This window comes from Gekko japonicus, unplaced genomic scaffold (assembly GCF_001447785.1).
Source record: "Gekko japonicus isolate JY-2015 unplaced genomic scaffold, Gekko_japonicus_V1.1 scaffold814, whole genome shotgun sequence".
NCBI lineage: Eukaryota > Metazoa > Chordata > Lepidosauria > Squamata > Gekkonidae > Gekko > Gekko japonicus.
The window spans coordinates 655,095-682,914 of record NW_015169799.1 but is presented as its reverse complement, the minus strand read 5'-3'; the positions used below and the strand labels follow the sequence as shown (position 1 = coordinate 682,914).

General features: G+C 40.9%; 2 protein-coding genes across 2 annotated transcripts; one reads left to right on the top strand and one right to left on the bottom strand.

The window, feature by feature from the left end:
* Positions 1 to 1,210: 1,210 nt before the first annotated feature.
* Positions 1,211 to 9,947, top strand: CCNA2 (cyclin A2). Its single transcript, XM_015417093.1, is given in 9 exon segments — positions 1,211 to 1,479; positions 1,967 to 2,098; positions 2,100 to 2,217; positions 4,384 to 4,496; positions 5,735 to 5,958; positions 6,476 to 6,680; positions 7,552 to 7,665; positions 8,407 to 8,540; positions 8,818 to 9,947. Coding segments are annotated over 9 exon segments (1,242 nt in total). The 5' UTR covers positions 1,211 to 1,326; the 3' UTR covers positions 8,867 to 9,947.
* A 1,668-nt stretch (positions 9,948 to 11,615) lies between these two features.
* Positions 11,616 to 27,110, bottom strand: EXOSC9 (exosome component 9). The gene is made up of 12 exons (XM_015417095.1): positions 26,993 to 27,110; positions 26,249 to 26,343; positions 25,238 to 25,357; positions 25,039 to 25,141; positions 20,145 to 20,282; positions 18,340 to 18,422; positions 17,879 to 18,011; positions 16,694 to 16,782; positions 15,051 to 15,197; positions 13,764 to 13,948; positions 12,707 to 12,782; positions 11,616 to 11,797 (listed from the first exon to the last, which is right to left on the bottom strand). Exons 1-12 carry the CDS (start codon positions 27,056 to 27,058, stop codon positions 11,710 to 11,712), a joined length of 1,323 nt encoding a protein of 440 aa, XP_015272581.1. The 5' UTR covers positions 27,059 to 27,110; the 3' UTR covers positions 11,616 to 11,709.
* Positions 27,111 to 27,820: the final 710 nt, after the last annotated feature.

Here is a 27,820-nt window from a genome sequence, read left to right as displayed (position 1 = left end):
ATGCTTTTGATATTTGCACTTTTCTAGGAGTAGTCCAACTGAATATATATGAGTCAGGCATTAGCAGACTGATTTTCGCTTCAATGAGACAGTATGTAAATAAATGATAAAGGGTGCTCCTCAGGGCTCAGAGAATGCATTGTCATCACACTGAAAAACTGCTGCCAAGCCTTTCAGTTTCCTGTCAACCGCTAAGAAGTGGGCTGTAGTACATGAAATCTTATGCTGGAATAAAATACCAATAGTCTTATTAATGACTACTGGGGAATACACAACTTTAAAAGGCTGACTGAAAAAATTTAAATTGTTTTAAAAAATTGTATTCCTTGGCTCCATCAGCCAAAACCAAGAAATCAGACTGAGACTGAAAAGGACAGTCATGATCATGAAGAGCTAGAAAAGATTAAGTTTAAGAATGTGTTGGTGGGGTCCAAAGTGAAGACAGTTCATATCATTGACCATTACAATGTATGGAGTGTGAAAGTCTAACAGTTAAAGCGGACAAGAACAAAGTTGATTCATTTGAAATGCGGTGTTGGAGGACAGTTTTATGGATACTGGGGACTGCCAAAAAGACTTCTAGATCAAATCGAGCATGAGCTCTCCCCAGAAGCTTAAACGACCAAACTGAGGCTGTTGTACTTTGGTTACATTATGCGAAAACAAGAGTCATTGGAAAAGACAATAACGCTAGGAAAAAATGAAGGCAGCAGGAAATGGGGAAGGCACAATATGAGATGGACTGACTCAACCAAGGAAGCCTCAGTTTGCAAGACCTTAGCAAGGCTGTTAAAACGGTAGGGCATTTTGGAGGTTATTAATGCATACGGTCGACATACGTCGGAAGTGACTTGATGGCTCTTAAAGCACTTCGCTCACACACATACATCAAGCTATTATTTAGTTAAAGTGCCCCACGGCTCCTGCTTATTCCCTTAACCTAAAAAAGCCCTCCAAAGGCCTTTTCAGTCACCTGACCTTACGTGCCCTGGAGCGCCAATTTCAAAACAAAGACAGTCCCCGCGGGCGACGGAATCACGTCCAAAGCCGCGATCTCCCACCCACGTGACCTCCTCGCCCGCATTTTACCCTCCCGCTCCGCCCTTCGCGTTTGAGCTGTTTAGACCCTCGTACGTTGCCGTGCACGTGGTGACGTAGACGAGCCCGCGCTCCCATTGGCTGATTCAATCGTCGCGGGCTACTTGAACAGCGAAAAGTGGAGCGGGCCTAGAGAGTGAACAGCCGCGGAGTGTCGCAGATTCTCGGCGGTGGCGCGAGTCGCCGCTTTCCCCCTTCCCGAGTTCGTAGTCAAGCACCGCTCTCATCATGCTGATGAGCTCCGCCGCCAGTTCGGACCAGGAGAACCAAGAGAATGTCCCCCCGGGGACGAAGGGCGCTCCCCTCTTGGTCGCCGCTCCGGGCACCCGGACGGTGTTGGGACTTCTGCGGGACAATCAGCATCGCTTGGCCCAGCCACAGGTACGGGAGGGGCTTAGAAGGCTGGCTGCTCGCCTGCCTGCCTTCCCCTGGGGCCGGGGGTCTTGGCCTGTCTCCACCCCCGCCATCTTAGAATCGGGCGTGTTCCTCTTCGGCCTCTCCTCCTTCCTTCCCATCTCCTGTCTCTGGGTTGGAGATGCGGGTTGCTTTCCGTCCGCGTCGCGCCTTTTGAAATTCTGGAGGGAAAAGAGCGCTGGTTCGGGGGGGAGAAAAAACCGGGGGGGGGGGGGTGTTACGAACAGTGCGGGGTGCTGGGAGGGCTCTGCTCCTCCAGTCTCTACCCTTATGGCCTCTTGCCTGCCCCCCATCAGAGGGGCACCTAAGTGGCCAAGAGTGGCTTGGCGCCCGTGGGTTGTGCGAAGTAGAGCTTGTGATAAGGAGGGTGGCTCTCGAGTTACTAAATCACGCGATAAGGTGTGGAGAACCGAGGAGTATGCACAGTCGCTAATGGTTACTCTTTTTGGTGTAGGTTCCTCTCTGTCAAATACCGTGGAGTACTAATGATGAGAACTACGTTGACATTCCAGTTGGCAAAATGGGGAATAAGCAACCTGCTTTTACCATCCATATGGATGAGCCTGAGAGTACGACCAAAGAAAAATGGTGCAACCAAAAGGACTTTGCCTAATAAGGAGTACCTGGCCTTGGAAGCTGCTGTGGCCTCAATGGGCAGCAGGAAACCTTTGACTCCTATAGAGAATCCAATGGATCTTGGCTCTGGTGAGAATCACTTTGTGTCTGGTAGGAATAGGCAATGCACAGTAACACCTCCTTGTTTTCAAGGAGTTGCCCTGAATTATGGTGGTGTTGCTGGCCCTCACTGATCTTTCTGGCAATGGTCAACATGAGGAATGAATATTGGTGTGTGGGGGTTTTTTTGGGGGGGAGAATTACGGACACATAGTTGAATTGGCTGGGAGGGCGGGGTAAAAGTTCAATAAATAAATTTAAGTATATATTGTGCTATATAATCATACTTCCTAGATCTTGTTTGAACAGGAAGATCCAGATAAAGATAAAGACTGATGAGGGTAGTGTGGTCAAAGTTCAATTATAGCATATATCTATTCATACACTAGCTCCAAAAGAATACCCTTCAGTATCTGAAAAACAAAAGTCTTATGAACTAAGTTGCCGCCTGTGGAAAAGATTTTTGTTAATTCCCCCTTCATGGTGCTCTTGAGGGTCCCCCATCCCCGAAGGAAAGGAGGCATTTTCAGTTTCCCTATGAGGAGGCGACAGCAAGGATGTTGTGTTTTCATGCACAAAAAGACTTCCATGAACTGAGGTTTTTTGACAGGATCTAACCCAATATACTTAATGGCACAGCTACTTACAGGACTATACTTGGGCAACAGCAGCTGGTTTTGAAATGCTGTTATAGGGCAAAATGACTGCTTCACTAGTGAAGAACTGTTTTCTTCATATTCCTTTGTTTTCCAGTGGAGAAGTTTTTAAATTGCTTTTGGGGACATTCGTTATAAACTTTCTTGAAAAATAGCTGTATTCCTCAAATATCCTGAATAGTCACCTGGAACATTCAAAATTATTCTGCTTCTTACTTTTTTCAATTTAGCAATTTGTTTGCAGTATTTGTACATCAGGAGTGGGTAACCTTCTTGATCTGAGTACTTTAAAAAGTACAGAAGATGCTAAAAGTACAGAAGATGTTAGCCTGGCTGTGAATAAGAATTGTGCTTGGCTACAAACATACTACGAACAAGCAGTGCAGCCAATGCCTTGGAAGCACCTGGAGTAGAGAATCAGCCCTGTGTCTTAAGCAACTTTTGGAATGCCACAGTTTGGCACATAAGCTCTGGAATGCCTACCTGTGCTGTATATTTTGTATATACATCTGGCTGCAAAGTGTGCAAACCTGTAGTGTGCAATCAAGACTATAAGTGCTGTTCCTTAACTCTCTCTTGTCTTGCTGTAATCTCACTTCCTTGCTCATCATCATATCCTCCTCTGGAGTGCTTAAATTGGCAATCTAACAGTTCTGGTCATAGGAATTCACTTTTAGGCAGGAGAGTAATTAAGGGTGTCTGTTATACAGTTTCCACGAGGGAGGAAAGGGCTTTAGTATCTCTGACTTCTGAAAGTGCAAGTGACTTTTCATCCATCTACCTGGAAGGTGCCTTCTTATGGAGGACTGCACGTAAATAAATTCTCCAAAGGCCGAAGTTGCAATCTGATTAGTTCCATCCATTGGAATAAGACTTTAGTTACTCTGGTTTTCTTGGTGTTATACATGGAATGCAGAGAAAAGGTCTTAAGGCCAGGCCTTTAAACATCTCCTCTTCCTTCTCCTTGATATTTTGTGTGTGAATGTTTAACACTCAGCCTGAGTTAACACTTTTCAACTTGAAGTGTTTTGGTATTCCATAGTCTGTGTATTGAGATTTTTGCTTTGGATCACCATGAGCACCTGTAAATTTTGTGTGTGTGAGAGTATGTTGTTTGTGTGTATGTGCTTGCGAGCCTGGAAGTCATGGTGACTTCTGGCGACCTCTAGTGGGGCTAGGACATTTCAGTGAGGTGGCTTATATTACCTGCCTCTGCAACCCAGCTCTGGTATTCCTTGGAGGTCACACTTCCAAATACTTGCCAGGGTCTGCCCTACTTAGCTTCTGAGAGGAGTACCCGTAACTTTTCTAGTATGTGGTGTGTTTTCCCAAATAATTGTAATGTAGCTTAATGAAGCTGGCTGAGCCACATTGTTGCTGAGTCTGGAGCCCACACTGGGGAGAAGATGTGAGCAGAGAAATACACACTGACATCCTGATATGTAACAAGAACGTCTCTCATTACATTTGTTCTGTATTCTACTTACATGACTTCATGAGATTAAGAACTTGCACTATCTTTCTGTATCGTGCATTTTAGGGTCTCCAAGTATAATGGACATGTCAATAGTCCAAGACATAGAAGAAAGAGTAAACGTTAATCATGTACCTGACTACATTGACGACATCTTTAAGTATCTCAAGGAAATGGAGGTAAAACACCTTGGTATGGCACGGGGGAGAGATGTTACCTATTTAGGCTTCTCAAATCTTGTAAATGTTGTTTTATGATGTTGTTGCTAGGATATTAGGCCCATACCCTTTTTCTTATCCTCTTATAGCCTTGTCCAAGGAACACTGTGGAGGTATAAAACAAAGGCTGGTCTAAACTTTTAGTAGAATAAGGTAATAGAATAGACTACATTGTTTTAACTGTTCCTTCACATAAGCTCCCTGCAGACAGAAAATGAGCATAGCATGGGAAGGATTCTCTTCCCATTCTTTGCCTGCTGTGCTGACTTTCTGCATTGCAAGGAATTTTAATGTGGAATACTCCAAAAATGTGTTGGTGCAATCTCTTTGACCCTCCTGTCGTTCTACCGCTTCATTCTACTGCATTTGTAGACCAGGCCCATATTTAATAGATATGCTGATGGTGGGTTTCAGCATGAGAAGTCATGTATCCTATAGCTCTTCTGTTCAGGGTGGAAAGCAAACGTTGCTGGGATTGGGGTAGGTGAGGAATTACTACCAAATGGATAAGTAACCTCATTAGTAGCTGCTTTGGTGCTGGCGCACTAGCTGAACATACAATTGGAACTGGTGGTTAAGTGGCGCAAATGAGATGGGCAGGTAAACAGCAGACTTGCAAGTGACAATGGTTAATAAGCCTCTTCCGGCTGCTTCTCCCCGTGTGAGAGAAGATGGGTTGAAGAAGGTAAGGAGAGGCAAACAGAAACAAACTGGTCTCGTGAGTACAAGGGAGGGTGCCCAAGCTGCCAGTTTTGTAGTATTTGGAGGGCATCTTCCCATATAGTTGCCACTGGACTACATTGGGAAAAGCTAGGGCTGGGTTTGCATTTATGTTGGTCTAACCATCTCTTTACATGTGTTCATAATCATAAGTAGCTGTTGTGGAGTAAGTGGGCAATCTCAATGCTGTCTCTGGCTACATTACAAAGTTGGTTCAGAGCTTTTACCTAAGCAAGGTGAAGTAATGTTTAATATTCATGAAAATGGCTGCCCATCACTTGTAGCAGACAGTCTTTTCTGTACAAAATCCAGAGTTTGGGCCAAAATAGTGAAGACTTGATGACCTCTTTGATGCCAGCTGTTAATATCTGCTAGCAATCTTGTAATGCAAAATACATGTAGCTGCCATTTGACTACTATGCAGGGGATGGACAGGTGAAATAGAAAAAAGAAACTATTAAGTGCTTTCTCTTCTTTAGGTGAAATGCAAGCCCAAAGTGGGTTACATGAAGAAGCAGCCAGATATTACAAATAACATGCGAGCTATTCTTGTGGACTGGCTAGTGGAAGTTGGTGAAGAATACAAACTGCAAAATGAGACTCTTCACCTGGCTGTAAACTACATTGACAGGTTTCTTTCTTCTATGTCAGTACTAAGAGGGAAGCTTCAACTTGTAGGAACTGCAGCCATGCTGTTAGCATCGTAAGTAAAGCAAGCTTATTTTAGAACACTAAACAGAGCGGATGCTGTTTTCTCTCTAATAAAACAAAGCTCTTGCATTCCTAGCATCTTTACATTTAATCAAAGACTGTTCTAATACCTGATATTACCTGAACTTCTCTACCAGTATTAAAATCAAAGTATATTCTATGTTAACGCAAATACAGGATATATGAAATGCATAACTGCGCTTAGGGATAGCTATGTCTATAAAATCATGTTACAACTTTGGATGAAACTTTCCTGATGTGTTACTACATCAGTGGGAGCATCAAGTACTAAGCACTGTGTCCTGGCCACCTTCAAGATTTCCCCAAGCAATACTTGCAGTTGAAAGCTTTTATTTGACTCTGCAAATTCTTGTCAGTTTCAAGCAAACATAGTATTAAGTGGCCTCTGCGCTTCATGACAGTAATGCATTAATATAAAATGCAAGAATGAGGGGGGGAGGTGTCTGTAAAATGATCTGCAGGCAATACTGCTTTTCTTTCTATTGTAGGAAGTTCGAGGAAATCTACCCTCCTGAAGTGACAGAATTTGTTTACATCACAGATGACACTTACACAAAAAAACAAGTCCTAAGGATGGAGCACTTAGTTCTAAAAGTTTTGTCATTTGACTTGGCAGCACCAACTATAAACCAGTTCCTTTCTCAGTACTTCTTACACCAGCCAGCTTGTTCCCAAGTGGAAAACCTGGCAACGGTGAGTGTCTCCATTCTTTGGGAAAGATCGTAAATTTGAGGAAGAGGTCAGGGGATCCCTTGGCTTAATGCAATACTAGAAAGATGTGAGGTTTGAAAAGCACAATGTTTTCTTGTCTGGTTTTTAACATGGATAGTTGTGGTAAATTCCACTTGAAGGCTGAATGCAGATGGATTCTGACACTGAGGCCTTTAAAAAAACACTACATACAGCGTGTCCCTTCTGTAGGATCCAGAATAAAGGAGGAGCTCTTGGAGGATATTTCATGGAGCAGCTCCAACTACACATTTTGCTAGTAAAAAGCCAGCTGGCAAGAAGAGGTGTGGGGCTCTTAACACTGTTGAAAGTAGCTGCAGAGTGTCAAGGCACCTAAACAGAAGTCCCTGTGGTACAACCTGCTGTGCTTGTTCCAGGTAGTGACCAAGTGAGGAAGGGGAAAGGCAGAAGAACTTTTGGCCCTTTTGTGGAGAGCATGAACTGGAGGTGGCTTCTTTTATAGCAGGGCTGCCACGAGGCACAGCAGATGGAGTATTGGACTGGGGTCCTGGGAGACCTGGGCTTGAATCCTCACTGTGCCATGGAAGTTTGCTGGGTGGCCTTGGGCCCATCACAAATTCTCAACCTGACCTACCCTGAAAAGGGAGGGGGAGAGAATGTTCGAAGCTGCTTTGAGTTCCAACTGGGCAGAAAAGCAGGCTTATAAATAAATTCAAATGCATAGTTCAAAAGAGACTCCAGATGAGCTCTGTGTACTTCTGCACCATAAATACATACAGCTAAGGTAGTCATGATAAAAAGCATAATTCTTATAGACTTACAACGATGTCTTGGTATCATAAGAAAGCAAACATCTTTTTTCCCCCCTCTACAGTATTTGGGAGAGCTAAGCCTAATTGATGCTGACCCATTCCTGAAATACTTGCCATCGGTCATTGCTGCTGCAGCATTTCATATAGCAAACTACACAATTACTGGAAGAACCTGGGTAGGTATACAAACATATGACCCTTAAATGTATGCCGTAATACTTGAAATTGTTAAGCATATCAGCAGTTTTTCTCATATGAGAAACTTTATGCTTTCAAGTAGGTGAATTCTTAATTAAACATACAGGTTCATAATTGACACAGTTCATAGGCAAATCCTATACATCTTTGCTTTGATGAAAGTTCAGGTGCATAGATCCCAGAGTGTAAATGTTCTTGTGCTGAAGTCCAAGTGTTTTGAGCTTAATTCATTTGGTGTTAAACAAATGACTACCTTTATAACTTAACCTCTGCATCTTTCAGTCCAGTCATAACCATATGCTATAAAACTCCCCACCTAAGGCACTCGGAAGACTAACAGTGCCATCTTAAGCAGCGTTACACCCTTCTATTTGCACTGAAGTCAATGGGACTAGAAGGGTGTAATGTTGTTTAGGGTGCCATTTAAATTTCCTACAACATACAAGCAAAAATGATGCTGCGAAAGAGCATGGCATGCTTCAACACCTAGCATGCAAACATGGAATCACTGAGACTGCCTAGACACTCTTCCTCTGTTGACACATGCAAGAAAAGCAGAACTGTCTTTCCTGCCCAAAAAGGGAGAGCTGCTGTTGGTATAGAATGTCACAAACTTCTGCTTTGCTTCAATACTTCTGCAGTTACAAGAACAATCCTGTATTTGATCTACCGTACCACAAAGGCAGTCATTGAGTAACTAACATTGTTTTCCCTGGCAGCCTGAATCTCTTGTTAAAGTGACAGGATACACAATAGAAAGTCTTCAGCCTTGTCTCATGGATCTCCACCAGACCTACCACAGAGCAGCACAGCATACGCAACAGTCCGTAAGGGAAAAATACAAGACGTTAAAGTAAGTGGCAGCAAATAAATGAGGAATTACAGAATATTATGAGAGGTCTTCTGCACAAGTATAGCTAACTTGATTGAGTACTCCTAGTCTCCAGCTTGCTGAGTAATCACCAGCTAGTTACTGTCTCAGCCAAGCAGGCCTCAGGGGGTGGTTGTGGGGGACGACGACAATGTAATCTGCTTTGAGTTAGCACTGGAAGAAAAGCAAGACATAAGTCTATTAACTTAGTATATTGTGCTTATATTTCAAGTGTTCATGTAACTTGTCTCTTTTTCAGGTACAATGCAGTATCGCTCATTGAACCACCAGAGAGACTAGACTTATAACAATCAAGAGACTGAGGCTCTCAAAGGTGTATATTACCCACAACAGCAATGTACAGTTTTAAACTTTTACTTATACTTCAATCACTCTGGTATATTACCACAGAAAATTATGAAGTTTTCTACTTTTATAAGGTTTTAATGTAATGTAAACTTTTGTAAATGCAATCTTGTTCTAAGTACTTAGGTGGTGCTCTTTAAAGTTCTGGGGAAACAAACCATGCCGGTAAACCACTTAAGTCACTCCTCATAGTTTTAAGGAGAAGAGCAGCATATCTAATTAGGGATTTTGACTCTAAACGACAGATCAAGATAGCTTGGAGTCAGTCAGCATGCTTGAGATACTACGAGTCAGTCCTTTTCCAGACTCAAAGGTTACTACAGGATATTTTGATACGTCAGTTAGCAATTTAATGTTTACAATTAGCAAAACGATGCTATTAGGCCTCTTCCAGCTAACAACTAAAATCTCAAGCCAGCTGCTGGAAGCCTGTAACATACACAGGGCTGCAAAACTACAAGGCACTGAAGGTGCTTACAAAACACTGCGTGAACTATGACTCTGGCCAGCAGTTTGGAGTCAAGGAAACAACTGGTAGGTCTCCTGCTGTGAAAATAACTGCTGGAGTCTGGAAACTGCCTTGGCTCTGGTATCGATGGAGCAACAGTTAATCTTTGTTGGTATTTGTCAGACTAGGCTTGGCTTTTTGACCTACAGGTGCAATGGCTATGTATTCAAGACTAGAGTTAGAAGGATAATGCAGTGCTGAACAATGCTCCCCTTAACCACTGCAAAAAGGGCAAGCTCAGCAAACCTCTGCAGGGGGAACATATCACTACGCTCCCGCTGTAGGCAATGAAGGCCAGTTGTTCTATTTTCACTACAATTAAGAGTACTGACACAGAAGAAGTAGTGGGCATCTTGCATGAATAAACCCTAGTTCAAAAGGTTTTCTATATTTGTAAGAATGGGTATTTTATACTTTTATCAGTAGAACTGTGTTCTTGTAAACCAGACTAATGCTGCTTGCTGTGCTTACGGTGAACCAAACCATGGGAAGAGCAAATGTAAACTATCTTGAAGCTGGCCAATAAAATCCTATAAAAAAAGACTATGTCTCAAACAACTTTATTGATCTACAGAATGGAATCAACTCCAGGTTTGGGCTGGAGTTAAGAGGCCGTGGGGGAGGGGGCACAGAGAAGAGCTGCAGATGTCAGGCAACTCTTCATATCTAAGAGTGACGGAGTCAGCAGCAGGAAAACATTGCAAGAGTCTGATCCAGAGCTTTTCTCCTGCCCTGTTCCTCTCATCATTCCAGCCCTTGTGCCATATGGCTTTGAAGGAAGGATCTAACAGGACCCTCATTTTCACTAGTATGCCAGATCGATGCCTCTAGAAACATTAAACCTGGTACCATTAGGATCTAAGTCCCTCAGAGAATGTGGGAAATATCAAATATTTTACACATGGGAAGGAAGAAAAGGGCCAGGCTGGCTGCCTAGCAGTATCACACAGATACAAAAAGGGAAACATCACCACTCCACTGAGCAAAGTTCAAAGGCTTCCTTTAGGCTGAGGTAGGATACACGCCTATAACAATAAAAGGATGAAATAAAGCTAGCCATCTCAAGAGTACCAGCTTCAGCATTGGGCAAGGGAAGAGCATACCCAGATTATCTCCAGAACATCCCTTTCCTATTTACACTGAAAGGGATGGTTTACTCACAATAGAAAGTGGAGGCAGCACAAACAGGGAAGGTGAACAATATTCTTAACCCCTTTCTCTGTGGGTGTATACGTCCATATTCAAGGAATGTCCCAGCAATCACTGAATATCTTCTAGCTATCTACTTTTACAGATGAAAGTCTTCCTGCAAGCTAAGACAAACCAGAAGGCATAGGTATACAGATAAAGAACAAGATGGACTGTTCGTAAAGGAAACAAAAGAAGGGCCTATAGCTTTCACATTTTCCTAGAGGTACAACTACCATGATATACATCAACTGCTAATCCACCAATTTGCAATACTGGTAGAGTAAGTAACAGCAAAAGCTCAACATTTACTGGAGTGTTAAAAACGTCAGACTGCCTGCAGGATTTGATGAGAAATAATGGAAAGAGTCACTGTTGTGTTAGCTGTGGACTTTCAACGAAAACTTCTTGTTATTCCAACAAGTGACTAAAGATGATGAATTATATTCCCACTTGAAATCATCATCACATTTTGAGTAATGTCCAAAAATGGTGCTTGATGGAAAGTGTGCTGCTATAAATAAATAATAAACCTATATAATAAAACTAATTAAAACCCAAATGTTGTATGTTTTATACTTAGGTGTTCCAAATGATTTCTTTTAAAGAATATTTATTATCACACAAAATGTACTGAAAATATTTATTGTAAGAAAAATATATGGCCAAACATTGCTTTCAGTGTTAGCCCAGAGTGCACACAGACAGAACTCTTTATACTGTAAGCTCTGTGAGCTATGGGGTTGGCAAACTAATGAGCACAGGCTGGGCCCTGGTTTCTATTAAAAAAAAAACGCAACAGCAGGAGATGTGCAGCACAAGTTCTAAAATGTGAAGTTGCATGGAAAGCAATATGTCTACCGCAGAAATAATTTCAGCTGAATTTTATATTCCCGCTCTTGAAGTCTGATCATGAGATGTGCTACCACCAAAAGGGTTCATTGGGGAAAAAAAACTCACTTCATTCTATACACATCATTTAGGAAATGGCAGTGCTTTATTATAACTTAAGACAAATTAAATTAACAAAATATGCCAAAAACCTCTGGGTTTATACAAAGAAAGGTTTAATGTACAAAAATTTGGGCATTAATGTTTTTTATGTGAATAACTCTTACGCTTCTTTTTGCTACCTGTTTTTTTACTTGTGATGTCCTGTTTGTAAGAAGTCTCTGCTCTGTATGGGGAAAACAAGTATTTGAGTACGCATAAAAACCCAACCCAGCATCCTCTGCAACTACAATAATGGAATGGAACACAGTATTAATATTTTCTCCCTTCAGCATGAACTTTCACGTCAAAATCCTGCCAGTACATCAGCAGCAGAAATCATTAATCTCCTTCCCACCTTTGATATTCAATCTACTTATGAAAATTCCTCACTGTTTGAACTCAAAACGCCCTTAAATGAGACCCTTTTTTCCAGTCCCATGAGTCAGATCTGTGGTACTTTTAGTCATCTGATGTGGATTTTTGGTCCGCTTCTTCCCACAAGGGATTGCAGCAGGTAACAATGTAACAACAGTTTAACAATTAGGGGCAACTAAACAGGGCTGCGGTGGCTCAAGTGGTTAAAACACTGAACTGCAGGCTGTGGAAGGTCAGTAGTTCAGCAGTTCGAGACCCGGGTGCTGCATGACGGAGTGAGCTCCCGTCTCTAGTTCCAGTTCCTGCCAACCTAGCAGTTCGAAAGCAAGACATTGCAAGTAGATAAATAGGTACCACTTCGGTGGGAAGGTAACAGCGTTCCATCCGCCTTGGTGTTTAGTCATGCTGGCCACATGACCACGGAAACGTCTTCGGACAGTGCTGGCTCTTCGGCTTTGAAACGGAGATGAGGACCGCAACCCTAGAGTCGGATTCGACTGGCTTTCGAGCAAGGGAACCTTAAACAGGGCTGCTGGGGCAGCTCCCCCTCACCTTCCTCCAGACTCATCTTGATAGATGTCTCTGAATCTCAACCGGACAGACCTCTCTGTGCTATTTCTTGCTATTCCACCTCAATGTTTGTGTGCCTTACCTTCCACCCTGTATTAACTAATTCTTGTCCAAAACTATCAGTTAAGGAAAGTAGAGTTGAAATTACCTGTTCTTTTGTGCCCCTTCTGGCTCTAGAATGATAACATCTTCCTCTTCACTGTCCGATAACACGATTGTCTCATCTTGAAGATACAAGAAGATTGTTGTTTGCTACATCATTTCCAAGGACTGATTTACCTATATATTTACCACAGGAACTGGCTTGAAAGAATACCCTTATATGTATCTTTTCCAAACCAGTAATTACATTTTTCTACATTGTATGAAATTTTCCACTTCAGCCCCCTTGCTTTCCTGTCAGTGACTGGTGTGGACACATAAATTTTCTATGTGATCTGCAAGAACCACATGATAAGAATACTATGCTTGGCATGCTGTTTCATGGCAAATGTAACATACACTCTTGTACCAAATACATTATCAGGTCAAATATAGAATGTCACATACACTACTGTCCTAAAGAACGCTGTCACAGGAGTACCACTTTAGTACTAACTAGTATTTTTATCAACTGTATGTTTGCTGTCAACTCTACTATTTTCTATCCTTCAACAACAAAGTAGTATAGATGCCAAAGAAAACATGCCATTCATGAACCATTCTAGTCCCCTTCACTATAACTGCTTCTGGGATTGCAGAAGAATAGATAGATATTATGCAAGGCATTATTCATCTGCATTGTACTCAGTTCTAATTTCATACTGTTCAATGGCTGCAAGCTAAGACAGCCAGATATTATGCAAGGCATTATTCATCTGCATCGTACTCAGTTCTAATTTCATACAGCCAGTTCCAGAAAAATGGGAATAAACATGTACACAACTAGATGTGTTTTGGTAATTTTTACCACAGCTAATCATCTGGCAGATCAGACATGTAGGTTTCAAATGGAAAATCAGATCACCCATTCTGCTGTACAGTCAGCTGCATAAAACCTTCCAAACACTGCAGCTGCATCTATTTCTCCCTTAGTCATGTATATAGCAACATAGGAATGTACTCAAGAACTCCTGCTTACTTAGCAGACCTGTAATTTGAAACCACCTCTTCATTTTCCATTTCAAGAGCTTTTTAAAAGACATATTATTCATGAACCTACTAACCTTTCTTGTTTTTGGTTCCAACGCTAGTATCTCCCATTTCCATAGTTTGATCTTCTGTTGTTGGAGATTTTTCCTCAGGAATTTCCTCTTCTTCTTTTTCAGATTCCTCAAAATCTCCCCAAGAATTTTCAACCCCTTCACCAATCTGAGCAGTGCCAGGAGCCCATAATACTGGGTTGGCCAAACTAAGCTCATTAAGAAAAATCCAGAAGTCATCCAAGAATCATAATAGATAAATGGGTTACCTGGCTGAGACACAGCCCTGAATCTGTGACATTTTTCACCCTACAGATTGGAGTAATAAACTACCAACCAGTACTTTTCTGTAATAAACTACCACCACCCTTTTCTGACAGAAACTACCCTGTATAGTCTATGGGCTTTCTAGTGTCACCACCTTTTAATAAATTAATACATACTTAAATTTTGTGCAGCTCTTTCCTAAAGGCTGTGTTGCTATTGAGTAAGGACTAAGGGTTTCCCCTATACTGGCTGTACTATACTTCCTGCTCCCCACCCCCACCCCATTTGCTCTAATGATGTTACTTCCCTAAAGCTACATGCATTGTTTCTATTATTTGGGGTAGTTTTAATCCCCCAATGTATTTTAGATTTCAGATTTTCCTACCCAGTTAAAAATTAGATATATGATCTTGGTTTTCTTGCTTCTCTGATGTTGAATGTCAGTTCTAGAGCACTCGAAACTCTAGTATATGATTGGAAAGAACCGCACAATTTATCTGCTACAGCAAGGCTGCTGGCTAAGCCCAATCCCCAATTCATTACATGAAGACATGACTGTGAATTTTTGACTCTTGAACTGGTCTTATGAAGTATTGCATTTACAAAAATGCAAATGTGATATGATTTTACTTCTTAATCCTATATGAAGTCTTTTGGATTTCTGTTCTAAATAACAAACAGACCCCTTAATTTTGGTCTAAACCATTCTCTCTTATGAGTTTGCACAGAGTGGGACTATATTGGCGTAAATGATTCAGAGACCTGGAAGTTAGAATGGGGAAAAATGCAGTGTGTGTTCTATGTTGGATTCTCCCCAGAAAATGGGACCCTGTCCCATCAGAACTCAGTCTAATAGAATCATAGAGTTGGAAGGGGGCATACAGACCATCTAGTCCAACCCCCTGCCCAATGCAGGACCAGCCTAAAGCATCTCTGACAAATATTCGTCCAGCCTCTTCTTGAAAGCTGTCAGTGAAGGGGAGCTAACCACCTCTCTAGGCAGCTGATTCCACCTTTGAACTACTCTGACCGTGAAAAAGATACGCTTCTGAAGGAGGCGTTGCTTTGGCAATAATTTCTTCAGCTTGCTCTTGTACATCATCAGTGTCAATTGGGGATTGCTCTATCTTAAACGCAGTTATTCTTTGGTTTGGAATAGATTCTGCAAATCCAAATTTCCCTCCTTCTTTCCTATAAAATGAGAAAGAATTGTTTTAGCAGTGTAAATCTGCTGCTGCATCAAAGTCTTGGACAACTGACATTATTCTCAAAATACAATCTGTTGTTTCTTTCTAAGGCATTTCAAGATATTATACTTTCAGATACCGTTTGAGGTTAGGCTGTCAAATTGCAGTTTTTCTATAAATCTGCACCCTCATCTGCCCCTAAAATGGATAATTTCTCTCCTAGAAATTCTCTTCATAATGTACACTTCACAGGTTTGAGCATAAATCCCAGAAGCTTGCAGCAGCTTTAGTCAACAGGTGATATTGACAAAGGACATATTCAGCTATTAAGTTCAAGCTCCTTCCAAATCCAGGACCCATAGTTTGGAACCTACAGATAATGATGTTTAGTATACTTTGTGCAACCACTGATGCCACCACATTTGCCACCTAAACAACACTGGCAGACGCATTGGGAAGGCCTCAAGATGAGTTCCTACCATAAATCTACACAGGTAGGAGGCAATGTGGGCGGGCAAAGGACTTTACCAGAAGCCTGTAGTGTTTCTGATTACATCCTTGGGAGTGCATTCGTCATGGCAAAAGTCTAAACTCAGGAATGAGCTTGATTTTAATGTTTTTATTTTGAAAATTTTACTCAAACCCATTCAGAATGTAGTTGGGGCATTATTACTTACATCCAACTCTTAACTGCATCACAGCAACAGCATCACAGAAATGATATGAATCAGAATAGCATACTGAAATTTTCTCACTCAGCAGATACCAAAATGAACTCTGAAAGAGTAATCTCCCTACATTGTAAGGTATGATGGTTATACAAATAAAGAATATGGAAGATGTCAAGAAAAAAAATGAAGCTTTTCTCCCCTATCCAAAAACCCATGTGCATGCTGGAACTCTAACATGCAGAGGCTAACATGTTTACTTAAAAGAAAGTAAATAAAATGTTTACTTAAAAGAAAGTAAATAAATTCCATCTTTTTCATACACATAATCGTCCTAGTGCAGTTTGCCAAAATACACCAGCAGTCTACTTCAACTTTTCTTTCTCAAGAAATTTACTAGGCAAGTTTCATATCACATGATTTACCAAGTCAATTTAATAGCCTCCAACCCCTCTACCACCACATCCTCAATTCCATTAAAATACAAAGAAATAATCACGATATTTTAGAATTTACAGTTGTAGTAGTTTTGTGTTAGTTCATATATCTGGTTTGAAGTTATTGATATAAATTAGTTTTACTTATTTGCTACAATATAGATCAACAAATGAACATAGAGTGTATGTCAATAGATTGTATTGTTCTATGTAACTATTTTACTGCAGTGATATGTACTCTTAAGTTGCTTGTATCAAAATTTATATTTGTATGCAGTGTTATTTAAAATAAAAAAATTTAAAAAAAATTAATAGCCTCCAATTTGTTGACTTAAACAGGGAAAAGTTAGTGATGTACATGAGTACCAGTAATATGTAGCATTCTCAAAACTTACCTAACTTTCTGATCATTTGCCAAGGCTTTCTGAATTAGCTCTGTGATTTCTGCAACTTTAACCCCTGTTATTTTACTGCACACCAGAACCTGTGGTAAACAAATCAATATTATGAAGTAGACAAACACAAGTTTTTAAAGATTTCTTTAAAGCTCAGAACGGGGACCACTGGAGCAGGAGCTCAAAGCATATTTGAGGCCTACAGAGGGATGATCTCTTGGTTTCTGCAGAAGGGGAAATGTTTGCCTAGGTGGAATCACTGATGCAACATGAAAAAATAACATCAAAAAGCAAATCCTAAATGGGATTTTAAAGTTTTAATCTTGAACAACTGTCAATCTGCATTATAGGTCTGTATTTCATTTTGATAAACTAAATGAATCCAACATTATCTAAAGGACCAAAAGAAGCAACCATCATTGAAGTCCTATAGGGTATGCAAACATTTTAAATTCACCTTTTAAAAATGACTGACATTTTCCAGCTAATGAACGTAATTACTTGTGCAAGTTCTTGCTGTGACAAATCAATTTTGGGAGATAGTAACATGGGATTATTTTGATTATACTTGGGCAAAAGTTAAGATTTTAGCAACATTCAAAAGAAGTAAACAGTACTTATTTTAGAAACACAAGTTTCACAAAGTTTAATGATTTTAGTAGGTGATTATTTTTGTATTGTATTTATTGCTGTTACCCAGTATCCTGATTTTGTGAAAAGAAAGGCAGTGTATATAAGTATCCTCAACAAACAAATATTTTCACTACAAAATATGTGAGTCCTAGTAGAAGTCTTTCATGTTTCGGTTACAAGTGGGTTTATTCTTTAGCAATCTAATGCAATAGACGGGTAAATTCAATTCAAATATCTTATTTGTATTCTTGCTTATATCTGCAATACAGGGAACCTGACTACAGAAAAGGTGATAAATGCGTGAAGTGAACAAGTACAGCTTCCTATAATTTTTTGTACTCATACATTATCTTAAATATAAACTTGCACACACATTTTCGAATAATACTTTTAAGCTTCCATCAAATTAAAAATGGAATGATAAGTAAGTATTATAAATCTCTATAAACAAAAGGGAGAAGATTAACTGCCTGTGAGGCACTGACTACTCATACAAAAACCACACACATGATGCACCATTTAATGTTCAAACTTCAGGAATTTTTATTTCACCTGATCTTTTAACAGCATAATCCCACCACTGGACTGAATTGTGCAAATCTCACGGTGCTTATTCATGGCAATCACAAGGAGGCCATCCATCACACGCTCCTCCTGTTCACTTGGATCCACTAATAAGTAGGTCCTGAAATTATTTTAAAACAAACAATAAGAATTTGTCTGAAACTCATGATAGATGAAGAGCCATACAAGCTGTGAATCCAACAGCCTATACAATGTAATATAATATCAATTATTGTTCAATAGGTATGTGCACAAGATGGGTTTTAGTTCTGTACATTTCACAAGCCCAAGGTGATGTGAATCCCTAAAGAAAAATCAGTAATGTTATGCTGTGCAGTGCTAGTTGGCATATTATTATGTTATAAACAAACTTCTTCTTAGGGTTTGAGTGTGTGAATTCTTGAGATGCTGGCAAATAACTTATGATCAGTGGAACAGTGCTATCTTACCCTTGCTGGAAGAAAGCAAAGCTTACGCAGATAGGCATATGGTGGATACTCAGTGGGACAGGATCCCTTTCCTCTGGAGTGTACTAAAAAAATCCAATGTACAACACTAAGTCAATTGTATAAATAACAAGAAAGCTAAATATATATACAATTTGATAAATTTTACTTGACTAAATCTTAAATGTCTAATATTTTGAAAAACTGATACCAGATTGGTATGTTATACCAAACAAAATGCCCACACTCCTTTCATCACCATTAGACTAAAGTGCAATAGAATTTGAAAAGAAAACTGATTCTTAATCTTATTGAGACCTCTAGTTAGTATCTGGTGATTACTTAGTAATGCATACTGGGATTCTTGAGAAGATTACTAGTTTAGGAAAACTTTTATCTAAAACACATTTCTTATATTGTTAGGCAGAAATAATACTCAGGATTACAAAGAACAGATTTGTTATCCCTTAACTAAATCACAGAATCACAGAGTTGGAAGGGGCCATACAGGCCATCTAGTCCAACCCCGTTCAATTCAGGATCAGCCTACAGCATCCCTGACAAGTGTTTGTCCAGCAGCTGCTTAAAGACTGCCAGTGAGGGGGAGCTCAACACCTCCCTAGGCAGCTGATTCCACTGTTGCACAACTCTTACTGTAAAGACGTTTTCCCTAATATCCAGCCGGTACCTTCCCACCCTTAATTTAAACCCATTATCGTGAGTCCTCTCCTCTGCTGCCAACAGGAACAGCTCCCTGCCCTCCTCTAAGTGACAATCCTTCAAATACTTAGAGAGAGCAATCATGTCCCCCCTCAACTTCCTCTTCTCCAGACTGAAAATTCCCAGCCTTTCCTCACAGGGCTTGGTCTCCAGGCCCCTGATCATCCTTGTCCCTCTCCTCCATTCTGTCCACATCCTTTTCGAAGTGAGGCCTCCAGAACTGCACACAATGCTCCAGGTGTGGCTTGATCAATGCAGTGTACAGCGGGACTATCATATGTTGTGATTTGGATATTATGCCTCTGTTGATACACCCCAAGATTACATTAACCTTTTTAGTTGCTGCATCACTCTGGCTGCTCATATTTAACTTACAGTCCACCCATACCCCAAGATCTTGTTCACACATACTGCTACGCAGAAGTATATCCCCCATCCAGTATGGATGTTCCTCATTTCTGTTACCCAGATGTAGAACTTGGCACTTATCCTTGTTAAATTGCACCCTGCTCACATCTGGCCACTTTTCCAGTGTGTTCAGATCTCGTTGAATTCTATCTCTATCTTCTGGTGTGTTCGCTGCTCTTCCTAATTTGGTTTCATCTACAAATTTAATGAGTAGCCCCTCCACACCCTCATCCAGATCATTTATAAAAATATTGAAAAGTACCAGGCCCAGAACTGAGCCCTGTGGAACCCCACTGGACACCTCCCTCCATTCAGATGAAATGCCATTGACAACTACTCTTTGACAACTACTGTTGCTGCTATTAATATTAATGATGCTTAGCATTAGTATAGTGCTTTTGGTGTTCAAAGTAGTAAACCACATGAACTGATGCAGATCTTGTAGTCCATCAAGTTCAGTATTGCCTACTCAGACAAGTAGCAGCTCTCTAGGGTGTTAGGAAGAGGTCTTTCACATCACCTACTACCTGATTCTATTAACTGAACACACTGGGGATTGAATATGGGAATTCTTCATACCAAGCAGATACTCTAACACTGAACCACAGCCCCTCCTCAAAGTATGCAAACACTAAAGCAGGTCTGCCTGAACATAACTACTTAGCCCCAAAGAAACTTACCAGTGTTACTTCTTCTCCTTGCACAGACACATCTGGCCGCCGAAAATGGCACAGTGCCACTATTGCTGCTATGCTTGCAGCATCAATAATATTTCCACCGTGATTCAACAAATGCAGGTCCACGCGAATTTGCCATACCTTAGATGAAACAAGCCAGTTCAATTTAAACAGATGAGGGTTTTTTACTGCTCAAAGATTATAAGTCTGAAGCATCTGTTCAGTCATGTATTCACTATGCATTTACCCAGTAGCTCCTTGTTTCAATTAGAGAAAACAGATAAAGCAAAGGGACGTTGTGGTTAAAAAACACAAAAAGGGTTACAGCAGTAATATTACACCCCATCTTCATATACACAGAAAAATGCCTGAAATCCAGCTATAGGCATGGGATATAGTAGTAGTAGTATTTCATCACTTGGACTGCTACAAGTGTCCACATAGTCTCATACTACTAAAAACATTTACCAGAGCTTCTTCTAAATCTGAAACACGCTTTTCCAAACACTGTATATATATATATATATATATAATTTTAAGGCTGCAGTCTTAAGCACACTTACACCCTAGTGAACAAAGTGAGTAAAAAGGAGTTATGCATAGTATTGTACTGTAAATCTCATTTAACTCAGTGCCCAAGATTGGGCTATTAGCTGCATAAATGTGTACACTATGAGCCCTTCTGACAGAATTAAGCTTAGCCTTCATGTCTAAGCCATCACTCAACATTTAAAGCTATTCCCAAATGAAACATATAAGACTATAGAAAAAAATTAAGCACAATACCACAATTCAAGAACTATGATGACAAGTATGTACCAGTAGAAAAGAGCAAGAGTTCAGTAGCACCTTAAAGACTAACAAATTTTGTGGCAGGGTATGAGCTTTTGTGAGTCACTGCTCACTTCTTTGGATACAGCTAGAATGTGAGCCCATCTAATTATTGGAAAGTGGAGTGATTTCAGATGCTGAATGACATTAGCAGGCAAATGACAATAGCAGATATGATTGGATTAGGTGTGATATGCAGAGGGATAGGAGGCGTGGAGAAATCACATTGATAATGAGACCGGAAACCTAGGTCTTGATTAAGTCCAGCTGGATGCATTGTCTTGAGCTTCATTATTGGTTGCAACTCAGCAATCTCTCTTTCTCCCTTTAAAATTCCTTGATAACTGCTTCTCTTAAGTTAGCAACTGAATATCCTGGAAGGTTAAAATGTTTCCCCACTGGTTTTTGAATGTTGTGGTTTCTTTTTTTTTAAATATTTTTTATTAGTTTTCCACATAGTTACCAAAACATACACCGATATACATAACAACATCAACCAACACAAATGTATACACCCATCACCCACCTCCACCATCCCATCTCTATTACCTTCCCATCACACATTATTCATCTATTTTGGTTTATATAAGCTCTCTTTATCCTCAGAGTCATCATATACCATTACGCGTTATTTTCACTCAAAAACATGGTTGCCCTTCCTCCAGTAATTTATCACCAAAATCCTTTATGTCTATATTCAGCCTGGACTTAAGTGAAAATATATAATAATAATAATAATTACTTGGAATATTCACATCTTCAACATTCATCCTAATCTTTACTTTCTATTTCCCCATCTAAATATCATAACCAAAGTTTCTTTACTTATATTTCCTGAGCACTCCACAAACTTTTTATAAATAGTCCAATCTCATAGTTCCAAATTGACTTTGCACACTTTAGACCTTGAAAAGTTAAGTTAATTTCATTCAAACATTTGTTAACTAAATAAATTATTTCCATTCAATTTTTGGCTTAAAAAAAAACAACAAGTCTATATTAAATAAGCAACCCAATTTTTTTTTTCAACAGCTGTCGATTTCCTCCTTTCTCTCTCTCTTCCCTCCCCCCTTAGGCAATCTATTTACTTAGCTCTCCACTAGTATAAATTTCATAGACATTCTACTTCATGCCAATACCTCTGATGCTCCCCTTAAATTCCACCCGAACTACACCTGATCAATTATATTTTCCAAACGCTTCCGATCTATTATACTTCTTGGTATTGCAATCCGCTTATAATAAAATACCTAATCTACAGCATTCATTACAGTAATCTTGTATTCTATTTCCTTTTTAATTTGATTTCCCCCGTTTTCTTGCACATGTCGTAGACCTTTCTACTCTTTTAACAAAAGTTCCAAAAAGGCTCTGCCATGCTTGTTTACATACTCAATCAGTTGATAGGAACCTTCAGTATTTTTAACTTCTCCCTTTATTTCCCCTCCCTTTAACTGTTTCTTTTTTGTCCAGGGGGGCGTACACCACCATTTTTTTTTTGTCCCTCCTTTTTTGAGCTTTTCAGCTATTTCAAAAGTGTCTTTTGGAAAATCCTCTTCTGTTGTCTCTTCTCTCGTAGCCAGGTGCTGCATATCAGACTGCGCTTCTTGCTGCTCATCCACCTGTTTACTCTCCTGCCAGTCATTACTCCCTTGTAACTCTTGTATTTGCTCATTATTTTTCTTATCTTTTACAGTTAAACTTTGATGGTTTATCAAAACCTTGTCCCATAGCAATTGAAGTGCTTTTCCTACTTCTTCCTTTAAGTTTTTTTGGAACTGTTCTGACTTTAGCTCCGTGACTATTGCCTCACGAATAAGCTCCGCCACCATTTTCTCACTAATTTCCTTCACACGATCATAGGGGTAGTTTCTAATATGTTGTGGTTTCTAATGTTAGACTTATGTCCATTAATTCTTTGCCAAAGGACTGGCCTATTTGTCCAGTGTAGAGGGTGGAAGGGTGTTGCTGATATGTGATGGCATAAATAACATTAGAGGGGGCGCAGGAGTATGAACATGAGATGGTATGGCTGGTGTTGCTGGGTCCACTGATGGTGTTGCTAGGATCTATATGAGAGCAAAGTTGGGATCTTGGTTTGTTGCAGGCCTTGGTACTATTAAGCAGTTTATCTTTGCAGGTGAGTTGTTGTTTTAGATTAGCACACGGTCTGTAAGCAAGAAAAGGTCAGGTCCCCAGTGCCTGTGTGAGAGAAGTCTCACTATCCAACATGGATTGCAGATCATTAATAATGCGTTAAACTGGCTTGAGCTGAAAGCTGTAGGTGACCACCAGTGGTGTTCTGTCACTTTCTTTGGGTTTATCATGTAGCAAACTGTCCATGGGTATCATTACGGCTTTTCCAATCATCTTTTTCATCATATCAGGAAGATATGGTAGTTGCAAAAGTGCCTGCTGTAGATCCTTCAAGTGTCTCTGTCTGAGGGGTTGGAGCAGACTATAGTGTGGGGCTTGGCTATAGACAATGGACTGCTTGATATGGTTGGAGTGGTAGCTGGAAGCATGTAGATGTGTTTGCTGATCTGTCAGTTTCTCATATAATGTGGTACTTATGTGTCCTTTGTGTATCCATACTGTAGTGTCCAGGAAGTTTATTTCTTGTGTAGAGTAATTCATTGTTAGATTGATGCTGGTGAAATCTCAAGGGCTTCTTTGCCATGGGTCCAGACAATAAAAATGTCATCAATTAATCTCAAGTAAAGGAGAGGTGCCAATGGATAGGAGTTCCAAAAACACTGTTCTAGATCTGCCATGAAAATGTTGGCATACTGTGGAGCCATGTCGGTACCCATGGCTGTGCCAATGATTCGAAGGTACAAGTTCTCACCAAACCTGAAATAGTTATCAGTGAGAACAAACATGCAGAGTTCAGTGGCAAGATCCACTGTGGTGTTGTCAGATATTATGTTTCTAATAGCTTGTAGTCTATCCTTATGGGGGATGTTGGTGTACAGAGACTCAACATCCATGGTGGCTAGAATGCTGTTTTCTGGGAGATAGTCGATAGACTGCAGTTTCCTCAGGAAGTCTGTGGTATCATGGAGATAGCTGGGGGTACTCATAACATATGGTCTCAGGATGGAGGGCGAGGTATAAATGAAATAAAATAAATATATCCTGATACTCATACAATGATGGTGCCTATGCTCGAGACGATGGGACATCCAGGGATACCAGGTTTATGTATCTTTGGCAGGAGATAGAAAGTGCCTGGTCGAGGTTCTTGGGGTGTATCCATATAAATTTGTTCCTGTAGGTACTTTCTTCACGATTTTGTTGAGTTCTCACTGGTAGTTTTGTGTGGGGTTGGAGAATAGTGGCCTGCAGAAATTGGTGTTTGAGAGCTGTTGCTCAGCTTCTCATGTATAGTTTGTCTTGTCCATTATGACAATGGCTCCTCCCTTGTCAGCTTGTTTTATTATAATATCTGGATTATTTTTCAGGCTGCTTATGACATTCTTCTCTGTGCAGCTGAGACTGGATCTTGAGTGGTGTTTTTTGTTGATCACTGCAGCTTGGGCCAGGCAGCAGAAGCATTCTATATTATAGGTCCAGTGTGGTGTTGTGGCCTTCAGGGGGAGCCCACGTGGAGTCCTTCTTTCTATACTGTCAAGTAGGAGCTAATTGGTTACCCTTATACTGTTCATTGGTGGAAGGGGGAGGAGGCAGCTGTTGAAGCTGTGAGGAGGCTGTCTGAGTGTGTTCTGTTCTCCGGTGAAATTATTCCTATGTACAAGTTAGTCTGTAAATTCAGAGATTCATTAAAATGAAGCAGATCTTGACAGCAGTATGAACTATAAACATATTCTCCAGTCTTTAACATGAAGCTTTCATGGCTGGCATCAAAACATTTAATTAACATTTTTGGGCTTGAAGGCTGTGTTTGTTGATAAAAACTTATCTCTTTAGACATGTAGCAAAGATTGGCAAAGCAACTAAAGAGATAAGTTTTTATCAACAAACATAGCTTTCAAGTCCAAAAATTTTAATTAAAGATCATTATGTTATCCAGTATCTGGTCTTCAGAAATCATGCAACTGCATACCTTTTCACCAGCTACAACACAGAGAGATTCTGTATCTATACACTTGGAATTCCTTAGGCATCTTTCTAATAGTCGATTCAGTTTCACAAGAAGTTCTGACTGCCTAGAAATTAAAAAAAAGTCACTAGCAAATGCAAAAACAAGAACCATAATTTACTTCTGCTATTTTTGCTACCATAGGGAAGACAAACTCACATACCTGCCAGGCTCAAAAGCAGGTGATGCCATAGGGGAGAGCTCCAGATTAAAGAAAAGTATACCCTCTGTTGCACGATTTGGCTTGGGAGAGACAAGTTCACATGAAACTTGTCCAAGAACTCTACAGAAGAGAACCAAAGACCAAAAGTATGAACCTGTAGTAAGACATTGGTGTTTCATTCTTTTTATTTACACTTTATAGTAAGACAAATAAGGAGCCCTTCTGAAATTCCATTCTTGCAATTTAGCTGGAGAAAGTACTAATTGCCTCTGTTGCCCCAGAGAAAGTTAGACAAGAACCAACAGGTTGAAATTAAATCAGAAGAGTTTTTGGCTAAACATTAGGAAGAACTTCCTGACACTTAAGAGTGGTTCCTCAGTGGAACAGGCTTCCCCAGGAGGTGGTGGGCTCTCCTTCTTTGGAGGTTTTCAAACAGAGGCTAGATGACCATCTGACAGTAATGCTGATTCTGTGAACTTAGGTCGATCATGAGAGGAAGGGCAGGAAGGGTTACATCATTGCCTAGTTCTTGTGGCCCTTTCTTACACGCCCAGAGAAATGTTGATTGCCACTTTGGGGTCAGGAAGCAATTTTTTTCCTAGCCAGTTTGGCTGGAGATCCTGGAGTTTTTTGTTATATTCTGGGCATGGAACAGCGGTCACTGGGGATGTGGAGGGGAGGTATTTGTGAATTTCCTGCATTGTGCAGGGAGTAGGACTAGATGACCCTGGAGGTCCCTTCCAACTCTATGATTCTAGGCTTCAAGGCAGAACTGTAAAGCTGCAACCTGGGAACTGACAGTGCCTTCAAGTTCCTATGAAACAGGAGAAGAAACTAGATTCTGCAACTTGTTTTTCTCCCAGGGCCCCCCCAACCTGCCCCCCACTTGCTATAATGAGCAGGACTCCCAAAGTCCTGCTTAGCATGCTTTATATCTGAGGAAAGAACAGTAAGATTGAAATGCTGGAAAGCAGACAGAGATAGATAGGAATGATCAGCACTGTAACAAACCTAGTTTTCCCAAGCTCCACAATGCAGCAGCCATAGTCCGTGCCAAAGGAAATGCGAATATTTCTGTAGTCATAGCACTGGCGCCCATCCAGACGCTATAAAAGCACAACACAGCAATGTTACAGATTTGTAGCTGGGATTGTGAAGAAGAACAGACGTAAAGAAAGGCTTCGACATAGTAAAAACATAGCTCTTTCACACAGATTAGTATCCTTCCTAATCTTAACTACAATATTAGGGTTGCCACCTTTTTACAGACAGGGTGTCTGGTCACTGAACAAGTACGTAACAAAGAGGCTTCAGCTTTCCCCATCTCCATATTGACTTTGGTCAGCTGGGTATCTGTTAAAAGCACCAATATCGATCTTTGAAAAGGATTTCCAATATCCTTCAATGAGCGTTTGCGACCAGACTAAGAGAAATTCCAACACGCTTTTCTAGAGAATATAAAATCTGCACTGGCCATTATTCCAAGGGAACGAGGCTGGAGCAAATGGTGTGATATTGCTAACGAATGATACTTTTACCACAAAAATTCAAAGAGCGGCTACCACGTTATTCTCTCCCGAGTCCCGCATCAAATAAAAACCGGGTTTTTTTTTGGGGGGGGGGGGGGGGAGAGAAGACAGCCAATCCAACAGCCGGTAAAAGGAAGGCTGTTGCAGGCGACGTAACATCCTATCTCATCCCTCCCCCGTTGCGCCAGGGGGCCCTGCGTGCTACTATCTGGCGTCTGTCTCACACCTTCCGCTCCTCAATGGCGCGCAGCAAGAAGCGTTTTTCGCAGTTGGACAACGGCGTCTCCTTCATAGCGGCGCCTCTACTTTCTCTTCACGAGCCCGCCCGTCTTTTCCAAAGGAAAGGCCCTTCTCCCCTTGCGCGTTCTATAGACGTCATAGGCAAACGACGGGAGCCAAAACGCGCGCATGTTTAGCGCGTAAGCCAGAGGGTGGTTTTTCAGAGGCAGGAAAAGGGAAGGTGGTTTCCACAGAAACGTAAAGTTTGTACTAGTTAAGAATGAGCCGCAGCTGTCTTGAGAGCAAATTCGTTATGTTTCTGAGGCGGCACTGTGGTGGTAGGCTGTAGCCAAAATTATTACTGACTTAGATATTTATACGTTGGGTTGCCAGGTCCGACCTCCCTGACCACTGGCATCGGGTGTGGGATGGTAGGGTCGCCAGATCCAGGTTAAGTAAATCCTGAAGATTTGAGACTGGAGCCTGGGGAGGACAGGGACCTCAGTGGGGTACAGTGCCACAGAGTCCACCCTCCAAAGCATGCATTTTCTCCAGGGGAACTAGTCTGGAGGTGAACTGGAATCCTGGGGGATTCCCAGGTCTCACCTGGAGGCTGGCATTCCAGTTTTATAACCCGTTTTTTTCCTAATGGATTACAGATACCTTTCCTCCCATTTTATCCTCACAACAACAGCTTTAGGCCAAGAGTGCCTGGCCCAAGTATATGCAGCCGCTTTCTGTCAATAACAAGCCAACAAAGATGGTATTTACAGGGGATACAGAATTTACCTGATTCCCAAGTCACTTGATCTCAGTGAGGAGCTCACCTTACCAC

Excerpts from the sequence above, each read along its gene's own strand:
- EXOSC9 (XM_015417095.1), bottom strand. The coding sequence starts at position 27,058 with ATGAAGGAGACGCCGTTGTCCAACTGCGAAAAACGCTTCTTGCTGCGC. Across the intron at positions 16,783-17,878 it reads TTATGCTGTTAAAAGATCAG|GTTCTGGTGTGCAGTAAAAT; the intron begins GTGAAATAAAAA and ends TGTTTACCACAG. Across the intron at positions 13,949-15,050 it reads GCAACGCCTCCTTCAGAAGC|TTTGGCCAACCCAGTATTAT; the intron begins GTATCTTTTTCA and ends TAATGAGCTTAG.